Raw genomic sequence first — 24,349 nt, 5'->3', positions numbered from 1 at the left:
TTTACCAAGGAGGAAGCCGACTGGGGGCAATCAAGCCAGGCAGAAAAGGACAGGAGTCCACAGTTTGGGATATGTTAAGTTTGAGGGCCCTATTGGGTATCCAGTGACAGTGACAGTGTTGAAAAGGCAAATGCATGTACAAGGGTCAAATTAGGGGGAGTCATTTGGGCTAGAGGTTTGAAGTTGGGAGTCACGTAACGTAAGCCACAAGGTCTGTGTTACAGAAATGTTCCCGAGGGACGCCTGGGTGGCTCCGTCGGTTGAGCATCCAACTCTCCAATTTGGTGAGCCAAATTTCAGTCATGATGCCAGGGTCGTGGGATTGAGCCCCATGTTGGGCTGTGTGCTGAGCGTGAAGCCTGCTTGAGATTCTTTTCTTTCTCTCCTTCTGTCCCTCTCCCCCATTTGCTTGCTCTCTCTCTCTCTCTCTGTAAAATAAAATTAGGGGCGCCACGTGGGTGGCTGAGTCAGTTAAGTGTTCAACTCGACTTTAGCTCAGGTCATGATCTCATGGTTGTGAGTTCTAGCCCCACATCTGGCTTTGCCCTGACAGCGTGGAGCCTGCTTGGTATTCTCTCTCCCTCTCTGCCCCTCCCCACCCTCAAAATAAATAAGTAAACATTTAAAAAAATGTTCCACAAAAAGTTGAATTACATGCTCTTCCTATGGCACTACATTGCTGAGAAATACTATTTCCAGGGGCGCCTGGCTGGACTGGTCAGGAGAGCATGTGACTCGATCATCTTGGGGTCATGAGTTTGAGCCCTATGTTGGGTATAGAGATAACTTAAAAGTAAAATCTTAAAAAAAAAAAAAGAAAAGAAATACTATTTCCAGATCTGTGTTGACATCATTTGATGATACTACATCAAATATGCTTTGGCATTAAATAGCTACAATCAGTTATGGTTGCATAGGTGCCTCCCTTTAAAGGACACTTAGGATCAAGGACAGTGTCTTCTTTCATCACTAAAACTTCTCTCCAGTGAGTATAGTTACATATAGTCTAAGAATTTATTTCAGATTTTTCCAGTGTTTTGCACATTTCTGTAAAAACAGGAAATGCAATAAAAGGACATTTATTACTAGCTAATTTATTCATTTTTAAAACCTTAAAAAAATACTTATTTTTGAGAGAGAGAGAGACAGAGCATGAGTAGGGGAGGGGCAGAGAGAGAGGGAGACACAATCCAAAGCAGGCTCCAGGCTCTGAGCTGTCAGCATGGAGCCCCATGTGGGGCTCGAACCCATGAACCATGAGATCATGCCCTGAGCCGAAGTCTGATGCTTAACTGACTAAGCCAACCAGGCGCCCTGCTAATTTATTTTTTTTAAAAAAGACAAAACTATACCTTTGGCCACAGAACTTCCTGTTTTGTTTTTTTTTCTATGTGAAGCAATTTATACCACATCATCATGGATGAATTTTTATTTTATGAGCATTTAATGCACAGCTATAAGCAATTACATGTCAGTTATTCTCTGTATTTAACAGAGGCCTGATAAATGGGTCTACACATAAGAATTGCCTTGGGACTTGCTTTTTGTAGTTGTGTTAAGAATGAATTTAACATTTGCTTATTTCCTAACAAAATCAGACACACAGGTGTTTAAAACACACACAAAGGGGAGCCAGGGTGCCTCAGTCAGTTAAATGTCCAAACTCTTGATTTTGGCTCAGGTCATGATTTCACAGTTGGTTCATGGGTTTGAGCCTTGCGTCGGGCTCTATGCTGATCGTGCAGAGCCTGGTTGGGATTCTCTCCCTCCCTTTCTGCCCTTCCCCTGCTCGTGATCTCTCTCTCTCAAAATAAATAAACCTAAAACACACACACACACACACACACACACACACACACACACACACACACACAGGCTTAGACTTTGCTGGAATTAAAACAATATTTATTAAAACAAAATTTAATTGCAAAGGATAATGTTTGATTTTCAAAAACAGCCCTTGAAAAGGGGGTATGTGAAATGGACACAGGACCCTGGGAGAGCTACCACAGCTTGTCCACAGCAGAAACGATCTGAGCAAGAAAACTCACACAGTATTCAGTTGTTACTCAGAGTATAAAATAAATATAGATAATTGAATGAATAAATAAATGGAGAAGAGACAAATCTCACAGAACGTCCCATTATATATGTAGATACCCTCTCCTCAGGACACAGGCTTAATTCTCCCTCCCTTGATTGTGGGCTGTACCTAATGACTTACTTCCAAAGAACAGAGCATGGAAAGGGAAAAATAGTAATTTTATGGTGGAAAAAAAATGGGCAGACATGACCTTAACCAAGTGATCAAGGTTAAAGTCAAGCCCTTTTTCAAGGGCCACTTTGGTAACGTGAAGAGAAGCATGGGAATGAGAAGGTACATCTTTATGTTACTGTGGTGTAACAGTTTTGTCTTATCCTTCTCTCCTTAGCCCCAATTTTGACAAGTTGAAAGTCAGTCTCTCCGAAAGCTTCTTCTTGGAGAAGCGAAACATTTAGATAAGATTAACAAATGTTACACAGATACAGCAGGTCTCTGCAGCAAGACTTGCCCCCTCCATTTGCACCCCCATATTTGGCAATGTGTGTGTTTGGGGGGGGGGTGGGGGCGGATGATACTGATACTCAATGGGTCGAGATCAGGAATGTTGCTGAGTATCCTACAGTGACCTCCACAACAAAGAATTAACCTGGCACCAGGGGCCAAGTAGCTCGGAGGTTGAGAACCCTGAACTAATATATACACACATCTAATAGATGTTTATTAGGTACCGACACTACCCCTTCTAGCAGAAAACAGTTTCCAGATGATTCAGAGAGGATATGGTCTGTGTCCTCTGGAAGCTTAAAACCATTTCGGGCAGTTGGAGAACAGGTGGCATTTTGTATACAAAGGCCACACTTGTATAACAAACCAGAACCAAAAATGAATAGTCCAGATAAATGTTCTGGGCAGCTAGAAAGGTAAAGAATTGTCTGGAATGGTTCTGTGTAGGAGATGGGACTTTGAATGGGCTTTGACAAGCCCACACAACTTAGAGAGTAGAAAAGAGGAAGATGGAAGGAACTGTAATATTTTACTTCAGCAGTGCCAGGGATATTCTAGGAATAAAACATGACTTGAACGGTCACAAAGACTGTTGCTACATTCTTCTTTCAGATGTAACTTACAGGGTGGGTCCTATTTTTATTCACAGGGACTGAGAAAGGTCTCAGTGTGTGTGTGGGGTGCACATAATCAGAATCCAGGTGAAGACAATGGATTGAAAAAGCTCCTTAGATGATCGGTTTTGATGTGCACCTCCCCCATCTCACCTTCTGAGAACCCGTGCCTTCACAGCTTGTCACTTATCCAAGAATATATGCTGTCAGAGACTTGTATAGGCTGATACTCTTTTCCTACTGCTCATGTCATTCCTCACTGATAACTTAACTCTTTGTTCCTCTTTTTGCTTTGTGCCCCATCCTATTTTTTAATATGTGATAATCAGTAACTGTAGATTATACAGTTGTTAATGTATCATCACACTATTCCCTTTTTAAAACTTTTTCAAAGTTTATTTATTTTGAGAGACAGAGACACACACAGAGAGAGAGAGAGAGAGAGCATGCAAATGGGAGAGGGGCAGAGAGAGAGAGAGAGAATCACAAGCATGCTCTGCACTGTAAGCACAGAGCCCTACATGGGGCTCGAACCCACCAACCCTGACATCATGACCTGAGCCGAAATCAAGAGTCAGACATTCAACCCACTGAACCATCCAGGCGCCCCTCATCAGTACTATTCCTGGTGATGATACCAACACCTTCAAAGCTCTTTGGCAGTAGATATTGGGGATTCCACTGGTGGAAAAGAAACAAAGATGGAATTCTTGCCAGACTCTTGCTGACGAAGAGGACTGAAAACATTTTAAACAGCGTATCTGACCAGTAGATGGCGCTCTCCTCCCTTTGTGCGATTGCATTATGAATGAATAAGCTCTCCCTTTGCCCTCCCCTCCCCCAAGCACTGTTGTAGTGAAAACGGATTCTCCCCAAGTCCTTACCGAATCTTCAAAATTCATCGTCTTTTCTTTCTGTGCTAATTCAGATCCTCCTCATAGGTCTCCTGTAGTATTCTAATAACCAATAACCTCCTGCCTCTGGTATCTTTCTGCCTTGTCCCATCCAGTACACTGTCCTCGGAGTCACTTTCCAAAAACAGACTGCTGAAAGATGGTGTCATGGGGGAAGAACTGGGGGGAGGGATTCTCTGTGAAGGCAGTGACAGGAGCAGAAGGGTCAAGGTAAAGTGGATGCCTTCCCAGGCCAACAGATTTGTCTCACTTGGCTGCAGAAGGACAGGGAAAAGGTAGATTCAGAGCCTTGATCTTCCTGCCAAGGAGTTTTAACGGGCTCAGTAGGCCACAGAGAATCAGCGAGAGGTTTTGAAGATGGCAGGATTAGTGCAGTGCTTGAACAAGATTAATGTGACCAGGCATGCGGATGGACTGAATGAAAAGGAAGTTCAGGCAGCTTACCAGAGTCAGGAGAGAAGTGTATAAAGCGTAATTTGCAGTTTGGGAAGTGAGGGGAGGGAGTTCCTCAACCTTAATATCAATTTCAGTAAAAAACAAACACAAACAAACAGTTACAGAATCAATGTCAGGAAACATCCAGGAAGCTAGGAATACATCTACCCATTGTGATGTCCTGTGTGCATGTGTATGTGTGGCTAGCCAGCACATCGCCTCGCTGCCTCTGGGAAGAGGACTGGGTACCAGAAGCGAAGCCGCTACACTTGTTTTCAAGTAAGAAGTAGGAAAAAAGGAAAAACAGCTTGAGCTTCCGTATCACAGGCTTTCAATGTGTTATTATTCACCACTACGGTGTCGGTGTCAGATTTAGATTTTCCACCTCGAGGAATTTGGTTTGGCTTTAATGAGTTGCTGTGAATATTTCGGGGCCAACTCTGGGAAGCATCTATCTAGAAAAATAGTTGTCACTGAAATATAAACTGGATATAGGGTGTTGTTTTTCTATGAGGCTTTGTATCATGTTCACACAGTTATAAATTCCCTCCAGCCATCTGGGATGATTTTTGCCACAGCCCACCATAGTTCTTCTGGTTAACTATTTATTAATCATAATTTTAAATACTGTGACACTGAGATCATCCGCAGCACCATCCAAGCTCTGTGGGTAGCGGCGGGACTCTAGAGCACGAATATTTCCTCTGAGAAAAGATGATGCTTTGCTGGTTTTTCTGCACAGAGGCAAACGATGCATTTTTTTCATCCAGCAACTTTTCAGAAAAACAAGCTTAAAAATACCAGACAAATGAAAAACAGACTTCAGCAGTTACATGCAGCTTCCTGAGTAACTGAGGAATGTGCCTCTTGTGGTTAAAACGAGGGATCTGTTTAATATGGATGAAATACCAACACGCCAGGCATTTTCATTGACATTTCACTGTGACTTTTTGAACTTAGGAGTGCTGACAGGAAAACCTCTTCTTGCAGCCCTGCGGACCGGGAGAGGTAAAAGGCTATGTCCGGTTCACGTTCCCTCTGGTCGTGTGCTTTCTGTTTGTACTTCATTTTCTTCCACGCTGTTGCACTTCCCAGTTTAACAGGATTCCTCCTCTGAAATCAGTCAGGAACCCAGGCGAGAGTTCGTTCTCAGGCTCCCAAAGCCCATCGCCTCTCCAGCGCTGGGCTTGCTCCCTGGACCCAAGTGAAAACAATCGCGGTGGGCAGTTGCAAAGACCTTTTCTCCCCCAAAGGTCAAGCCTCGCTTGTGCACCTGGCAACCAGAAGCTACCCCGAGTGGCCGGGCGGAGCACCGTGGCACCCAGGGAACACTGGAGAACGGACTCCAAGGGTAGGGGAGTCAGGGAAAAGCCCCCCCTTCCCGATCCACCCCAGCGCCGGCCGAGCTCAGCTCCGGGGCAGCCCTGCCGTCTGGCAGGAGCCGGGGAGAGAGAGAGAGACATGCTGTTTTGTTTAAATCCTCCACATTCTTTGCCATTTCCCCATTGGCCGGATGGGGCTACCCTCCCCACCGCGGCCGCTGCTGATGTCAGCCTCGCTGGCGCTCGCTCCTCCCGCACCCACCTCCCCGGCCCGAGGCACACTGCAGCTCCGCGCGGACTCTCCGGCTCCGGCGCGGTGGCTGCAAACTCGCGGGCACGCACGGCGCTCGGGGAGCCAAGGGACCCGGGGGAGGGGACGTGCGCGGAAGGCGCCAGCTTCCTCTCGCCCGCCCCTCGCCGCCGCGAGCCCGGGTTGGAGGAACCCCGGGCCCCAGCCCGACAGAGCCGAGCGGCGGCGGCGGCGGCGGCGGCGGCGGCGGCTTCCCTTTTCTCCTGCTGAGAGCCCCGGAGCGCCTCGGGGACCGGCCCTAAAAGAGCAGGAAATCTTGTTTACCGCCCGGGGAGAGGAACCGATCGAGCCTTTGTCTGGAAAGTCAGCATCTCCAGCTCCGGCTGCAATGTGTTCCTGGTGACATTAGCATTGGCAGACCCGCCAGAGAAGGAGGGGGGGTCGCCAGGTTCATGTCTGCTTTCGGAGGCGGATCGAGCCGGTGACTTTTGTGCATTCGTTTCAATTTTTGGAAATCTCTCTTTTTTCCTCCATTGCCCGCCACCGGGCATGTCCTGATCCGGTGGCCGCTCCTACCGCCCAGGGCTGCCGATCTGAGCGGTTTCCAGCGGGTCTCCCTCCCGCCCGCCCCGATCCCTCCCTGACTTTGCAACACCGCGTACCGGGAGGACAGACCTCGGCGAGGAAGGAGGCGGGGGAGCCCCGAACACTCGGACCCGAACCTTGACATGCTCTCGGGCGGAGAGGAGGAAGCCAGGAGCTGAGCGCAGCGCCGGGACTGCTTCGCCGGCCGGCTCCCGAACGGGGGGCTACGGGCGCCCTGCCCTGCGTCGGGGAGGCAGCCTTGTTGGTCTGGGGGGCGCCCCTCGCTTCCCGCCCCGGGGGCCCGCGGCCGGCAGGACCATGCTGCTGAAGGAGTACCGGATCTGCATGCCGCTCACCGTGGACGAGGTAAGCGCCGCGCCGGCCCGGCCTCGCCCGCTTCGGGGCCCGTCGCCCCGGGGCGCCGCGTACCCCGCTGCCGCCTCCTGGTCGGCGGGTCCTCTGCGGGCCGCAGGGAGACCCTGCTGGAGCATTACCTCCCCAGCGGGGAGGAGGAAGAGAGGGGGTTGCTGTTTCCACTTGTCACCCCAGAGGGGGAGGGCGGCGTTGGGTGGGGCGGTGGACTCCAGGTGGGTTCTTGGGGGGCACCCAGAATCCTGACTGTGGGGGATCGGATGCACCAAAGGGAGTTGGTGCGCCCCTCCCTCCAATTAAGAAAATGAATAAAACAAACCCAAGCGCCGCAAGAGCGCCCTGGTAGCTTGGGGGTCGAGGGGAGGCATCCGGTCCTGTCGTGGGCCCTGGCTCCCCTCCCGCGCTTTGCTGTGTGGCCGGGGTACGGGGGAAGCCTTTGCTCTCGGGATCTCGAGGCCCCGAACCCGCTGGGGGGGAGCACCTCAGAGCCCTACGGGAGTCCTCCTGGGCCCGCACTGCTCGCCCTCGCCGCCAGCCTTGGGCGCCGCTCCCGCCACGCCCGCGCATCGAGGCTCCCAGACCTGGCTTCGACCTTTCGCTAACCGCCTGGCTCGGAAACTTTCTGCGTCTCTTGTTTCTTCAGCGGCGGGGAGCGTGGTCTGCGGGCGAGCCGGGAGCGGCGGGGACTGCGGCGCGGCCACAGGAGGGCGCTCCAGCACGTGGGTGCGGGCCCGGTCCGGGTCTGGGTCCTGCAGCTGCAGGGCGGGCGGGGGGCGGGGGCTCGTCCTCCACCCGCTGCTCCGGTTCCATTCTCCAGATCCCCCGAAGCAGCAAGCTCCATCATTCAGGAAATGATGACTCAGTGAGGATTATTCAGGCCCCGGCTTCCCTTTCTTCCCTTCTTCCCCCTCGCCTCCCTACCTTTTTGGTGATTTCACAATTGCTTAGCGCCTGTCCAGGGACATCAAGGAAGCATGAAGCCAATCAGGGAAATTTGAAACTCACCAGTGTGTTTTGGTGTGCCACACCAAAGAAACGGGTGAGCCAAACCGTATTTATATTTAATTACAGAGCATTTAATCTATCAGATGCGTTATTTGAGCCACCACCTTGTGGCGCGGGCTTGGTGCTTTGGGAAAGAAAAGGATATTTAACCCGTAAAGTAAGTGGCTGTGCTCCCGAGGGGCAGGCTTCATCTGTCATCTGGAGCAAGTGTTCAGGCAAGACCCCAGTACAGTCCAAGGCAAGATCAAAGTAGCTCCGGGTTGACAAAACATATATCCCAAGAACACTGGCTGCCAAAGAGAGAGGACAGCCCCCACCGGAATGATGAACCGAGCGTTCTTGCCTGGTGGCGTTTGAGAAAACATTGGAGTAGAGTCTTGAAGGATGGAATCCATGTGGACAGGCAGAGTTTGGAGGGTGCATCCGGAAGGTGTAAATCAAGTGGAGGGAGCAGCACACAGCTGTGGGGGTGGGGAGACAAATGAGTGAATCTGGTTAATCAGAGTGTTTCTAGAAAGAGTTGAGATGTTCCCACCGTGGGCAGCTGAAGCTGGAGCAGGTCCGCCTGGAGGTATGAGAGCTTCTTCATCTCTTCCTAATGACTTTATTTATGGAGAGGAGTTTGGAAGCTAGGGACAGTGTTGGTACTGTGTGAAAGAACCCACAATGCAGGTGATAATTGAAAAAAATAGCCAGTTCTAGAATCTTCTTACTACCTACAAATTTTTTTAAATGTTTATTTGTTTTTGAGAGAGCGAGCGAGTGAGCACAAGCCGGGGGAGGGACAGAGAGAGAGGGAGACACAGAATCCCAAGCAGGCTCCAGGCTCCCAGCTCTCAGCACAGAGCCTCACGCGGGGCCTGAACCCACAAACTGCAAGATAATGACCTGAGCCGAAGTTGGGCGCTCAACCGACTGAGACACGCAGGCACCCCCAACGTCTTTTTATTCTCTTTATTCTGGTTGGTTTTATTCGCAGGCTTTGGTGAACGCTCAGGCACACCTCTTACCGCACTTACTTATTTATTTATTTTTGGTGCTGAAATACCCACTGCTTCAGGGTGAAGTAATCGCATGTGAATGGTGCAGGCGGAGGCCCTTTCTTAATTGGCAAATGAAATCAGGCTCCGCTTAACAATAAAATGTGTAATTATAATTTACCCAATGTATAATTCATTCAGACTAGCGCATGATTCAGTTACTATAAAAGTTGAATTTTGAAGTTAGTCTTCTACTTGGTTAGGGAAGCTGCAGGTCAGTGTATAGATCGATAGAGGGTTTCACACCGATAGGGTTCAGATTTTTCCAAGCCAGATGATGGATGAGGAAACTAGGCCCAGCTGGTCGGAGGTTAGATCCCTGGAGTCTGACTCAGTCTCTCTTGTGCTGCGTCCTGCCGTCCTTAACATTAAAAACTGGGAAGGAACTGAACGGTACCTTCAAAGAAGCCAGTTACGTCAACCTAGGTAGGCTCTTAGAAGCCTAACTTTTGCTTCAACACTTCATTTGCTTTGGACTTGATTCCGTCTACACAGGAATTTGTTCCTAACCAGCAAGGTTAATGAGCGGCGCCCATAGTTTTGAAAATGAGGCAAACGCCCTCAATTTGGAGAGTCAGTGAGAGAACTGAACCAACACTGTCCATTCTTCTTCCCTGGCCTTGTTATCCCCTTTAACTCCCAGTGGAGGGGAGTGTCAGGGGCACTCGTGTGCTAGGATCCGCATTTTTGCAGATAAGTAAACAGAGTAATAGAGGTTAAGTATTGTGCGCCAGGTCATGCAACTAATTAATTGCCAAGCCACAACCAGAGCCATGGCAAAACCCGTTGTTTTTCTTTATGCTGCCCTTTGCCTGTTCCTGGTATTTAATGCGGAAAAAGGAAAAACAAAAACAAACACTTTTCTTGAAAACCGATAACATTGCCTCTGTCAACTAAATGAAAAATCAAAGACCTTTGGAATTGTTCTAGAGGGTACTAGATTCTACTATTTCTCTAAACCTTATTTTAACTCATGAAACGTTCCCTAGTTCCAGGAAAGAGGAAAAGCATTGGGAGGTAAAGAAAATAAAGCCGAACCACGGTCTAGATCAGAGTGTTGGTGTTTTGTTTTTTTAGACAATTTCGGATTAAAGGGTTTTAAGATCCTAATTAACATCCCATGCATCAATTTTATTTCATTATTTTTTTAATTAAAAAAATTTTAAATGTTTATGTATTTTTGAGAGAGAGAGAGAGAGCGTGAGCGCGTGAGCGGGGAAGGGGCAGAGAGAGAGGGAGACCCAGAATCTGAAGCAGGCTCCAGGCTCTGAGCTGTCAGCACAGAGACCGACCCGGGGCTCGAACCCACGAGCTGTGAGACCGTGACCTGAGCCTGACCCTTGACTGACTGAGCCACCCAGGTGCCCCTCATGGGTTAATTTTAATAAAAGACTTCACTGGAATAGTTTCCTCATTTATGTTTAGTGTCGTCTCTGAACTGGATATATATATTCCCCTCCACTGGAAAGTTCTAAAGAGGAAAGGTTCCTGAGGGCTGATAGTTGATTTCAAAGAGACAGTTGTCACTGTCTTCCTTTGGAACATTTGGTGATGTAGATTCTTTAATTTTCGAAGGGCTGGTAGAGATCTTCTGTAGTTGAGCCATTTCATTCCGTGGAGAAGACTACGGTTGTAGAAGGTCCATCTCATAGCTAAGGGCAGGGTCTAGGCCAGAACCCGGGTCTTCCGATTTCTGGTGCACAGCTGTTTTACTGTTGGCCAGCGGTCCTCCCACTTTTCCTTCTCTGGGGGCTTCCTCGTTGGAAGGAAATATTATCCCTCAGCCCGTTTACAAAAGCAGGGCCACTAGAGAAGTCTAAGTAGTCTCTAGTTGAAGGTGGGTTGAAGACGCTGACCTTCCGTCTACTTAGGGGACATTAAGTCAGCTGACCAGAAGGATGGCCAGGGGCTCCATTTGAGGCTGATTTAGTATAACTCATCTACTGCTTTTCCTTAGATTGTGTATTTATTTGGGGTGGCTTTGGGATGTGTGGCTCAATGGAGATCATGGTGGAGTTCAAGGCCCCTTCCCCACAAGCTTCTCTTTGCTGCTGCCAGCATCCCAGACTCCACCTTCCTTGGAGTCCTTGCAGCGGTCTGAAGATCACCCCTCCCTGCCAGGTTCTTGCCCGTAAGATCAGCATCGTCAAGAGGGAATGAAGCACATCCTAATATTATCTAAGGCAGGACCCCTTTTATTTTCATTGCTTGCTCTGGTGTTTTAACAGTTCCTGTTCTGGCTGCATTAACGTTAATGGGAGCACTTTAAGGGACTTATTTGTGGTCCTTAGGGATTTGTTGCACAATGAAAGATAGAAACACTCCCCTCCCCTCCAAGAAGAGAAGAAAGAGAAAGAAAGAAAGGAAAGAAAAACAACTTTTTAAATACAGAATATTATTTTGTTCTTTGCCCTGGCCAGGAGCCAGTGCACTTTATCCAGGCTCCCCTGGGTCCCGGGAGAATTTTCTTGCGCACATTTCTGAGAACAGATTTGGGATTGGGGTAGTGCCGGCTCTGGAATGACCTAAATGGAGATTCCACAATGCCCAATAATGCTCCTTAAATCTGTTCTAAACGATTTTCATGAAATGCATCTGCAAATATTGGAGCAGAAATTCTTTAAGGAAAGGGAGTTTAAGTTTAATGCCGGCATTGACACTGTATGTTGTACAAAGCGATACCCTGAATATAAAGAATAAAGGCTCCTTGGGTTAATCTCACCTCTCCCGGGGTTCCTCATAAACATAATTTTGAAAAGGTTTTTAAGAACAAGCACTATTTTGACTCCCCCCCCCCCCCCCCCCCCCCCCGGACTCTCAGCCTAGTTGGGAGGAACCAAGGCCAGGGTCATGAGTTTGGTTTCTGAGTGATCATGGTGGCTTCTCTTGCCTGTCCCACAGTCAGAGAACCACGTTGTGCATGCTGCCCAGCTATCTTGCAAAGAAAGGTCCCTTGCTGGTTGGGAGCGGCACCTGGGCGGGTTAATGGATAAGTGCAAACCTTTCACCACTAATGGAACTGACAAGGAGCAGATGTTGACCTCCTGGCTGGTCAGTGAAATTGACTTTCGTGTGCAAAGGACACTGCCATTTCCCCTGTGATTTGGGAGCGAATGTCTGCCACACGAAACAGATGCTGGGGCTTGGGGAAAAAAAAAAGGACATTATTGTTAACAAAACCTTAGTTAAAAGCAGGCGGTAATTAACTTTTGCTTTTCATTACAAAAGGATCGAGTGAGTCCCTAAGGCTCTTGAAAATCTACTTAAAAACCCTGTGTCTGATTAAATGAGTAATACTGATATTCAAAGAAAAGCAAGTCGCCTTCATTTCAGAAAAGCTCTTGTTTCAGGGGAACGGAGAATACTATTTTTTGTAAGCAGTTTTGAGAAAATTAGTATATTTTCAACACTCAATCTCTTTAAGATCCACCGTGACCTACCCTCCCTCCCCCACCAACTCTTTGCCCCAGAATGGCAATGTGGAAAGTGTGTGTAAGGGGAAAAGCGTTCACAAAGTTCTTCTTCTTCTTCTTTTTTTTAAATATAAAATTGTGTGCACAGTGACAGGCAGTAAACGTGTTTTTCAGGGGCAGTGATTACTGGAAAAGTACGTCGAGGTTCATTGCTTTAGCCGCCTGAGTGAGGGCGCAGGTGACCTGGTTGGGGTCTGTGTGGGCTTTGGCCTGCTTTCAGTAGCCTGGAGGTTTATACGGTCAAGTAACTTGGGAAACTTTTTTGGAAACTAGCTAACACTTCTGCCCCTGTTTGGAGAAAACGACAGATATAGAAATCAGCTGATTTGTAGCAAGAAGTCAGGAAGGTTTTATATACCTTTTGTAAATTCAGCCCACTGGGAGAGGAAAAGGAGAATTTCAGAGTGTAGATTGCCAGCTGCCCGTCCTCCCTGTCGCCTGCTGGCAGGCGGGAATTTTGTGGTATTCCCAAGTGGAGATTTTCTTTTCTTTTCTTTTCTTTTCTTTTCTTTTCTTTTCTTTTCTTTTCTTTTCTTTTCTTTTCTTTTCTTTTCTTTTTTTTGGTAGGCTACATGGCAGATGAGGTTCTAGTGAGTTACAGATATAAAAACTGGAGGGGCGCCTGGGTGGCTCAGTTGGCTGAGCGTCTGACTCTTGGTCAGGATCTCACCGCTTGGGAGATCGAGCCCCGCCCCCGCTGGGCTCTGTGCTGACAGCTTGGGATTCTCTCTCTCTCCCTCTCTCTCTCTACCCCTCCCCTGCTCCGCTCTCTCTCTCTCTCTCTCTCTCTCTCTCTCTCTCTCTCTCTCAAAATGAATAAGTAAACATTAAAAAAAATACTTGGAAGTTTACAGCAAACTTGTGGGTTTCTAACTGGAAGTGTCCCCTCTTTAGAGATGTCTTTTCCTGAGCACTCCATCTAAAATGGCTTTCTCCTATTATTATCTCTGAACTTAATTTGTTTCCTTTCAGAGCATTTATCATAATCTGTGCTTATCTCTTTGTTTCCTCCTACGGCGTTCATTTCCATCATCATCTTTTCAGCATGAAATCCACATGGGAAGATGCTGAACATAGTTTAACTTACTTTTCTTTCATACTACGTCTTTGACACCCAGTGTGTATTTTCTGTTTGTGGCACGTGTCAGTTCCCACCAGCCGTGGTTGGTGGCTGCCATTCGGGACAGGGCGCCTCTAAATGCTTAAACCTCTGGTCTGGCACGTAGTAAATGCTTAATGCACGGATGGGAAGAAGCAGGGATAAGGGATCAGGAAAGCTGATCGCATTGTCCTCCTTCACATTGTTTACAATTTTTTCCACTTAGGTTTTATGCCACCTGAAAAGTTTGCAAGCTAGAGATTCTTTTATATTAAAAAACATCTTCATTGTAAGACTCCTCAGCCATACCCTACCCCTGAGAAGCTTGAGGCCAGTCTTTCCTGGGAGTTAACGTAGTCATTTTGCTACCCTCCTAACTTCTGGAGGAGAGTACTCGGTTTCTATTACTCTGTAACAAATTATCACGAACTCAGTGGCTCAAAACAATACCCATTTATTACTTCAGCCTCTGTAGGCCTGAAGTCTGGGGATGGCGTGGCTGGATTCTCTGTTCAGGGTCTCGCAGAGTTGCGATTAAGGTGTCCGGCAGGCTGCATTTCCTTCAGGAGCTTGGTGTCTCTTCAAAGCTTGTGTGGTTATTGACAGGACTCAGTTCCTCACTGTTGTAGGACCAAGATCCACCCTCCCTGCCCCGCACCCCCCCCAGCCCCACCATTTTTTTTTTGCCAGCCATCAGCTAGGGGCCAGCTCCTAGAGGCCACCTGCTATTTCCTGTGACCTGGCCTTCTCCACAACTTGGCAGTTTGCCCCTTCAAGTCCAAGAGGAGAGCATCTGCTGGGACTCTGAATCTCTCTGATGTGTTATCTCTGACCTTCAGACTCTTTTTCAAAAAGCCTGGCCTGATGAGGTCAGGCCCACCCACATTCAAGGGGGAAGGAATTAACAGATAAACAGGGTGTGCACGCCAGGGAGCAGGAATCTTGGGGGGCCTTTCTGCCTACCACAGGGAGAATAGCTGGATTGACAGCATCTATTAGAGGAGAGGAGAAGTAGTTATTTCTTGTACCTAACTTGGTGCTCTGGGTGGCACGAAAGTGCTCATATCACAAATGTGTTTTGGACTCTGTATGTCAGGTGCTAGGCCAGGTGCTAGGATGGAGCAGCAAACGCGGCAGACGTGGTTCCTGTCCTCCTAAAGCTTCCAGTCTAGAGGCCATGAGAGAAGTTTTGCTGCCATTTTAAAATAGATTATGACAGTGGTTGCAGAACTCTGTGTAACTAGATTAAAAACCATTGAGTAGGTATATAAAATACATCTCAATAAAACTTTTTTTTTTTTTAATGTTTATTTATTTTTGAGACAGAGACAGAGCATGAACAGGGGAGGGTCAGAGAAGAAGGAGGCACAGAATCTGAAACAGGCTCCAGGCTCCGAGCTGTCAGCACAGAGCCCGACGCGGGGTTCGAACTCACGGACTGTGAGATCATGACCTGAGCCAAAGTCGGCCGCTTAACCGACTGAGCCACCCAGGCACCCCTAAAACTTTTTTTTTTAGTTTTTTAATTTGTTTTTGAGAGAGAGAGAGAGAGAGAGCGAGCGAGAGAGAGACAGAGTGTGAGCAGGGGAGGGGCAGAGAGAGAGTGGGAGACACAGACTCTGAAGGAGGCTCTGGGCCCTGAGCTGTCAGCACAGGGCCCGATGTGGGGCTCGAACTCACAAGACCAGGAGATCATGACCTGAGCTGAAGTTGGACGCTTAACCGACTGAGCCACCCAGGCACCCCTCAATAAAACTGGTTTTAAAAACTTTAGGTGGCTATGGATTTTTTTTTTTTCTCAGCAGAATAGACATCTGTGTTTAGAGAGAGAACCACTGACAGAAGGTGCTGAATTTGAATTATCAGTATACTGAAAAGTTGTGGGTCCCTGTCCTCAAGGAGATGGCTCTAGTCATCCTGAATTTAGCTAGCTTTCCGAAGGAGGTTGTTCCTGTCTGCAGCAGTGTGGGCAGAAAATCTGCTAGATTTGGACCAGAATGACCGCAATTTAGGTCAGAACTTGATACTTAGGGGAAAGAAACAGTCCAGCTTGAATAGCTGCCTTAAGGCCAACCGTAGGGCTTTGGAGTACTGGGGAGCCTTCACTGACCGATTTCACAACCCTCGGGAGTACCTGCCCCCACTTCCCACCCCAAGGGGACAGGCTGGTGGCCATCATGGGTGGAAGGAACAGTACCTGGGGACCTTTCTGCTATAGCTCTAAGTGCATTTCTCTCCTCTTTTTTTTTTTTTTCTTCCAACTCTTTTCTCCACTTTATTTAGAGAGAGAGAGAGCACACATAAGCAGGAGAGGGGCAGAGAGAAAGAGAGAGTCTCAAGCAGGCTCTGTGCTCAGCGCAGAGCCCAAGGTGGGGCTCAGTCCCACAACTCTGGGATCATGACCTGAGCCCAAATCAAGAGCCTGATGCTTAACCAACTGAGCCACCCAGGAACCCCGCATTTTTCTGCTTTCTATGCACGTTGAATGGGAAGTATATGTGTTAGCCGAACGAATCCTAGAAAACACATTCTGGAGGAGATGGTCCTACATGGGAGTTGAATCTTCTGCCTTACTCATCTCAGACAGATGTCCTGAAGCCTTCCCATCACTGGTTTTATCGCAAAGGAGGCTTACTGACTATTTAAAATCTGTCCCAGGGTGCCTGGCTGGCTCCGTCGGTGGAGCATACGGCTCTTGATCTCAGAGTTGTGAGTTAGAGCCCCATGTTGGGTGTGGAGATTACTTAAAAATAAATCTTAAAATAAAAACAAAAATCTGTCTCAACAATCTCCGTCTGGGATGGCAAGATCGTACCACACTAGGCTGGGCAAATCTCCCGGGATGCCAGACTGCCCCACTGCATAGGACACAAGGTCTTGGCCATTGACTTCACCCATGTCACAGGAAGGAGTCTAGCCCACCCCCCCCTCCCGCCCCGCGACTTTCTGGCAGACTGCCCGAACAGCATTATCCAATGCTGTTTGTTGATACAGAAACACGAAAGCCAGCGCTCACCGCTCACCGAGGGTTTTGACATCAAGTATTAAAGTGACTCATTCTTTCATTTCCCAGCCCTCTGACAAAAGGGGGCCTGCTCTTGAAACTCCTTTTCAGACTTTAGTGGAAGTCGACTCGTAATCTAAACAAGTACCTAAGTTCTTGATCCAGTTTTTCTAATGACTCTGCACTTCTTTTATGTCTCTCTTTTTGCTCCTTTTAAGTTTCAAGACCTTCTAGATTCTTCTTGTTCCTGAGCAAAGAAAAAAAAAAAGTCATCCTTTAATTTCTTTGGATTATATCTGACAATCTTTAGGGTGTTGTTTCTTTCCCAGAATGAATCACCTAGAGAAGTAAGATTGGTCTAACAAATGTAATTTGATGACAGCCTATAATAATGTTGTTTAAGCACCTAATCTAAGCAGCTAATCTCCAAACACTGGTCCCCGCCCCATGTCACCTACGCATACACCTCTCCCCCCATTGAAGTCTCATTATATTTGCTGTAGTAAGGCCAGATCCAGGTGTTTCTAAGCACTAATTTGTGTATTTTTACACCCCAAATAACTAATCTGTGTGTTTATTTAGAAGAAAATTTAAGGGCGCCTGGGTGGCTCAGTCATTGGAGCGTGCAACTCGATCTTGAGGCTGTGAGTTCAAGCCCCACCTTAGGTGTAGAGGTTACTTAAAAATAAAATCTTAAAGGGGCGCCTGGGTGGCTCGGTCGGTTGAGCGTCCGACTTCGGCTCAGGTCATGATCTCATGGTCCGTGAGTTTGAGCCCCGCGTCGGGCTCTGTGCCGACAGCTCAGAGCCTGGAGCCTGCTTCTGATTCTGTGTCTCCCTGTCTCTCTGACCCTCCCCCGTTCATGCTCTGTCTCTCTCTGTCTCAAAAATAAATAAACATTAAAAAAAAAAAATTAAAAATAAAATCTTAAAAAAAAGAAAAAAGTTAACCGGGGAATGAGAAGTCCCTATTAACTTGGATATAATTAAGTTGTTGAAAACCTCAGATTCACTGGATCTTATTTGCTGGATTGTTTGTATTCCTCAGAGCGCTCCCGTATTGTATAGTTTTTTGTTTTTTTTTTTAACTTTTTTTTTAATGCTTATTTTTGACAGAGAGAGACAGGGACAGAGCATGAGCCGGGGAGGGGCAGAGAGAGGGAGACGCAGAATCCGAAGCAGGCTCCAGGCTCCGAGCTGTCAGCACAGAGCCCGATGTGGGGCTCGGACCCACGAACCGTGAGATCACGACCTGAGCCGAAGTCGGACATTCAATGGACTGAGCCACCCAGGCACCTCAATATTTTATAGTTTTAACTCCTGTAGTCAGATTTATTTATTGGCTTTGTTTTTTGTGTTGTGTGTATGTGTGTGTGGTTGGGGGGGGAATTTATTTATTGTTAACATAGCAAAGCTTCACTTGTCACTCTGGCAAAAATGTTTCCAACTCGTGTAGACAGTTTACAGAGACAGTGATATCTGCTCATCTGAGCTATCTCCATCTTACAGAAACTGTGGAAGTTCCTTGCCCTGCCTCTCTGGATCACAGCATCCAGAAGCTAGGTACTTAGGCTGTGTCACAAGGTCATGGTTGAGTGTAGTCTCACGGTAACCTTGCTTTTATGTACACGATAAAATAGCATTGTACGCCTCAGCAATGCGTCCCACGAAACATGCTTTTTGGAAAGTGTTTTAAAATTTTGTTTCTGTTTTTATAGCTTGGACTGATAGCAGTCACATTGTACAGGCGAAGGAGAGAGAGAAATTACATGTGTTGAGTGCCTTTCGGTTTTATTTAGTCTTCATAATGGTCCTGTGAGTTAGATGTTATCATCCCACTTTCCAGATGGATCATGGGTACTTGCATGGCTGGTCAGTGGTGGGTCTGTATCCACACCTGGGCTGATCAGACAGCAGAGCCCAAGCTCTTTGTTCTACCCAGCTCTGCTCTGCCTTCCCTACAATCTGAAAGCTGGAAAGAACGAGGGAAGGTTATCCAGTTCCATCAGACAGAGAGGCAGACAGGCGCGCGCACACACACACACACACACACACACACACACACACTCTCACACACACACGAATCTTCAAGATTGGAGAACTTATTGAGGATTATCAAAGGAAATGTTTGGCGGGGGGGGGGTGGGAGTGGGGGGGGGCAGGTAGGTAGTTCTTCCATTCCAGTTAAGCTAAGAGCATGGTCCGTAAGTTTTATCTTCCATTGAACGATCCATTTTACCCAAGTATTAAGCCAAGTGACAGTCCTCTGTTTAACTTTGAGAAATGAATCATGTTCCTTTGAAAATACCTTTTGTGGTTCATGCTCTAAAAAGAGAACCACCCCTACACTTTTGGAAATTATTCCTTTTAATGGGTGTAAAAGCCTTTGGCTTTCACAGACCTCATCAGCAGAGATGTTCGCTGATGAGCACCAGTGACTTTGTCAAAATTAGTATCAGGAAATAATGATGGGAACAGACAAGTGACACCATGTTTTGGGCACATTTAGTTGAAAACTTAAAAGACTCTTCACAGGCAGGTAGGTAAGCAAATTGGAGGATCTGAAAATGATCAAAATGTACTATTCAAAGTTGTGTATTTACCTCTTGCTGCTGAGTTAGCTGCTCCTTGGAAACTTCTGGCTCCCCTTTACTAGCATTGCCTCCAGATGCAGTTTACAACCCACGCTCACAAATTAATGTTGTTCTTTTAAAGTCACACCTCATGCAGACCTAAAATTTTTTAACTTGATAATTATTTTGAAAATGGAGCTGTCACATTTTTTTTCTAAATTAAAAATTATCCTCAAGAGACATTTACCATTATCAAAAATGTGTTTTGAAGAAACCCAAACAAACCTGCCCCTACCAAGTTTCACAGTGGCGATTCAGAGACGTTTTGCTCTGTCTCGGCACTGTTGAAATGAACGGGTACGTAATCTAAAATGAACTATTTGAGGGACACCTGGGTGGCTCAGTCAGTTAAGCGTCCGCCTTCAGCTCCGGTCATGATCTCATGGATCGTGGGTCCGAGCCCCGCGTCGGGCTCTGTGCTGACAGCTCGGAGCCTGGAGCCTGCTCCGGATTCTGCGTCTCCCCCTCTCTCTTCCCCTTCCCTGCTCACGATCTGTCTCTCTCTCCTTCAAAAATGAATAAACATTTAAAACAGATTTTTAAATGAACTATTTGAAGGGGTCCACTCGTAGTTGGATGTGTACATTCTGGTCATTTTTTAAAAAATTGTGGTAGGGGCGCCTGGGTGGCTCAGTCGGTTCAGCGGCCGACTTCGGCTCAGGTCACGATCTCACTGTCCGTGAGTTCGAGCCCCGCGTCGGGCTCTGTGCTGACGGCTCAGAGCCTGGAGCCTGTTTCGGATTCTGTGTCTCCCTCTCTCTCTGACCCTCCCCCGTTCATGCTCTGTCTCTCCCTGTCTCAAAAATAAATAAAATGTTAAAAAAAAAAATTAAAAAAAAATTGTGGCAAGATACATATAACACAAAATTTGCCGTCTTAACCAGTTTTTAAGTGTAGGGTTCAGTGGCATTGAGTGCCTTTGTGTCGTTGGGCAACCATCACCACCATCCATCCACTGAACTCTCTGTGTCTTGCAGAACTGAAACTCTATACCCAGGAAAAAAGAAATCTCCACTCCATCTTCCTGCAGCACCTGAGAATCAGCATTCTACTTTCTTTCCATATACATTCACTACTCTAGGTATCTGCTCAGTTCGTTTAAAAAATTTTTTGTAATGTTTATTTTTGAGAAAAGAGAGAGAGCGCGAGGGTGGAGAGAGGCAGAGAGAGAGGGAGACACAGAATCCAAAGCAGGCTCCAGGCCCTGAGCTGTCAGCACAAGCTTGACGCGCGGGGCTCCCAACTCGTGAGCTGTGAGATCGTGACCTGAGCCACCCAGGCGCCCCTGTTTGTTTGTTTCTTAAAGTATTGCTTGTATTACTTCATCATTAAACTCATACGCCATTTCCGAAAACATACCTAATAAAAGTTAAATTAATGGGATCTAACGAAATAGAATTTTTTCCCTGAATTTTGCCTTCTTTCAAGGAAGAAAAACTACAAAATGGGTTCATATCCATACTCTGGGTGACATTAATGACTCAGTGACCTCTACCTTTGTAGCAACAGCTGAAGTGGTTGGCAACTTAAATTCAGGGCTACTACTCTGTTGTCACGTAACAGAAAAAGGGCATTTTGTTCAGAATCCTTACTAAGGCAGGAAAAAAGTACCAGTGCATTTTGGAAGCATTTCAAAGAAACAGGATTGTCACTGAAAAATGTTCTTCTGTCAAAGCAGAAGACAGAGTATTTGATTAATGATAATGCTTTATTCCTGTTCCAGGTGGAAATAGACATTAATTGGACCCTTTTTCTGAATAAAGAAATACAGTTGACTTTTTTTTTTTTTTTGATTTTGTAAATGTTTAATGCAGGAGAAAAAAATAATTTGTCAGTATGATGGCTTATTAAGAAATTAACTTTGGGGGCGCCTGGCTGGCTCCGTTGGTTAAGAGCCTGTGATTCTTGATCTTGGGGTTGTAGGTTGGGGTCCCACCTTGGGGTGGAGAGATTACTTAAAAATAAAACTTTTTTTTTTAAACGTTTGTTTATTATTGAGAGACAGAGAGAGACAGAACATGAGCACGGGAGGGGCTGAGATATGGGGAGACACAGAATCTGAAGCAGGCTCCAAGCTCTGAGCTGTCGGCACAGAGCCTGACAACGGGGTTTGAACCCACAAACCGCGAGATCATGACCTGAGCCGAATTCGGATGCTTAACTGACTGAGCCACCCAGGCGCCCCTAAAAATAAAACTCTTGAAAAATATAAATTAACATTGTAATCATTTTCATTCTTGTTAATTCTCTTCGTGATGTCTGCACATAGTTTTCAACTCACTAGCCAACAACTTGGATTTCGTTAGATTGTATAGGATGATGGTCCTGCCACGCTCAAGGACTTGTTTTACTGTACCCAAGCAGGGAGGGGGATGTAACGAGATGTTTGTCCTCAGCTTTCATTCTGTCTCAGAAGCACTTTCCAGTGTGCCTGAGCAGCTTACAGGCATATTCAGCCTCTAATGCACCTGAAATACAAAACCACAGAAAACAACACTCTTGTTAAACTAGTAATTAGCGATTAAACAAAATAGAGAAACAACTTTGGGTGGATGTTTGAGAAAGGTAAATTTGTAACCACCTACTTGTCTTGACAGGTAGCTGGGAAGCTAGGGGTTATCACTAACTACTTGAGCCTGTGGGCATGTCCTCTGTCTGAAATGTGAGTTTCCTGTGGTCACTGCCTCCATTGGAAACATTCTGCTGAGTTCGTCCTCATCCAGAATAACGATGATGCTGGTGTTGATGAAGAGCGAATGTGACCCTTGGTATCACCTCACACGGACCTTCATCGGGGAGTATTTCAGCCTCCGTAAAAGTGACGTGGTGGATAAAGGTGGTTTTCTTCCTACTTAGCAAGTGCTGTGAAAATAGTCCTTTTGCTCAGTGAGACAGGCTTAAAGATGTGAAATGTAGTTATTTAATCCTCCCCTCGCAAAGTGCAAAGAGTTTGATAACTGGAATTGCATTTAATCATTGGGGTACAGATTGTACCGTGCATGCTAGAAAACCCAAACCCTGTTCTGTTGAAGGCCGTGATGAATGCTCATTTTTTTTTTTTTTTTTTTTTATATATTACGTTTTCACTGCTCATAAAGAGGCATCATGTCCAAAATGAAAAAAACCTTTAGATTCAGGATTTAATAGCTCACCTCTTTCGGATCGTGGTTCACAGCAACTTGGACACAGCTGAGTGTAATTATGTTTTTCAGCAGTGTGACTTATGGTGCTGCGGATAGGGGCGCACTTAGAGACTTCTTGCCAAGATCCAGTTGAAAAGGAGCTTGGTGGTTGTTTTTTTTAAAGAAAAAAAAAGTAATTAGGCTATTAGTTGCCCAAATGGAATAATCCCCTTAAGCCTTTTCAAGAAAAACATTTCCAAAAGGGTCAGGTGTATTTAAAATTAGTCATTATTTACATAGGTGCCTAGCCTTTTATCCATGCTTGCCTAGGAGTTGTTTCTTTTAAAAAAGATGTTGGTTGGGGGCACCTGGGTGGCTCAGTTGGTTACAGGTCCGACCTCGGCTCGGGTCATGATCTCACAGTTCGTGGGTTCAAGCCCCCAGTTGGGTTTTGTGCTGACCGCTCAGAGCCTGGAGCCTGCTTTGTATTCTGTGTCTCCTTCTCTCTCTCTCTGCTCCTCTCCCACTCATGCTCTGTCTCTCACTCTTTCAAAAATAAATAAACATTAAAAAAAAATGTAAAAAGATGTTGGTTACCGTGTGTCAGAAACCACCTTATTTTTTCAAGGGGTTCAGTACTGGTTCTTAGAGCAAAAGCAGCCATCTTCTGGGTGCTGGGCATCCCAGAAGCTGTATTGGAGATTGATCTATTTTTCATCAGCAGAATGGCTCCTTTCAGGGTTCTGGCCTTCAGACAGCCTTTTCCGTGCACCTGGAGAAGGTACTGCCCAAGGGCCTTACTGGCCTCTGTTTTTGAGGAAAGTTGAGAACAAAGTGAAAAGAGGCCAGGAGTCAGGGGAGGGAAGTGGTGGCCAGGGCTAATGGACTGTGGTTTGGGGCTGGAGTCCAGGCCTGTATTGCTGACCCCTGGGCTCAGGATCCTCCCCTGAATGGAGCCTGCTCGCCCTGAAGCGGACTCCACACCGACTTGCCACCACCCTCAGATCCCCCCCTCTGTCTCACCTTTTGGGTGTGTCTCATCTTTAAGCTGGATGATCCGCTTTCTTTCTGCTTTTGTTGGATCTTTTTGAATTGCAAATCAGCCACACCTTACAATGTTCACGTTTTAAGTCCTGGAAATTTGCTCCACCTCGCATGCACACCGAGTTAGCATCCCTGAAAAAAAGGCATAATTACTTTCAAACAGATTTTCCTTTCATTTTTCTCCACCCTTTCCTTTAATTAAGCACCTTTGCGTTTTATCTCCTTGAACCCAAAGTACGCATGTTGCTCTATGTTCTGGGTTGCTGGTTTAGGGCGGTGCAGTATATCGAGGAGTAGGAACAAGAATGTAGAACAAGTTGAGTCCTTCCTGGGTGATAGTCATGAGTTGATTTAGGAAGACTCGGAATTTCCTGTGCCTCCGTTTCCCCTACTGGTAAATGCCTCTCTGTTTTACTTCCATCAGGGGCTGATCATAGGAGATAGGGAACTTCCTTGGCAAATGTTAAGTACTGATGATTGTCCATCAGTGGGTGCCGCGTGAGTTCCTGGTGATGCAGTCCCTGAGCTATGCAGGAAATGATATTGTCTCACATTTTAAATACCTTAATATTAGGGGACCATACAGTGCAATAGACATTTTGGAGCCTACTTTCCAAATGGTCCATGGGAAGGAAACCTAAGGTATCCATGGGATCTGACTTTGCCCAGTGGAAATGTTATGTCATAGTAACACATGTTTAAGGATTAGTTTATTTCCAAGCATGCGGGGGCTATAAATTGCTTCTTAAAATTTTACTCTCCAGCACCGTGATGTTTATGTTGCTATGGTGTCAGGATTGACACTCTTGCTTGAGTGTCAAGATTGTCATTGAAAATAGATAGGCCAAAATAACAGCTTAACAGGTGGTTGTGCTTTGTGATGTTTGTAA

The 24,349-nt window shown here is 46.6% G+C and overlaps 1 protein-coding gene across 6 annotated transcripts in view; it reads left to right on the top strand.

Annotated features, from left to right (window-relative positions):
• Positions 1-24,349, top strand: part of PITPNC1 (phosphatidylinositol transfer protein cytoplasmic 1) — a 267,242-nt gene that overhangs the window by 4,134 nt on the left and 238,759 nt on the right. The window contains exon 1 of one of the 6 annotated variants that reach the window (XM_053211783.1): positions 4,365-7,034. The exons of the other annotated variants lie outside the window; for them this stretch is intronic. Coding sequence (XP_053067758.1) covers positions 6,987-7,034 — 48 coding nt within the window. The 5' untranslated portion in view covers positions 4,365-6,986. Of the gene's footprint in view, positions 1-4,364; positions 7,035-24,349 lie in introns of those variants that run through there. 6 annotated transcript variants of the gene reach the window in all.

The sequence above is a fragment of the Acinonyx jubatus genome, chromosome E1 (assembly GCF_027475565.1).
Source record: "Acinonyx jubatus isolate Ajub_Pintada_27869175 chromosome E1, VMU_Ajub_asm_v1.0, whole genome shotgun sequence".
In the NCBI taxonomy this organism is placed as follows: domain Eukaryota; kingdom Metazoa; phylum Chordata; class Mammalia; order Carnivora; family Felidae; genus Acinonyx; species Acinonyx jubatus.
Note: the sequence above shows the minus strand (reverse complement) of the source record. Positions and strands in the feature narration are given on the sequence as shown.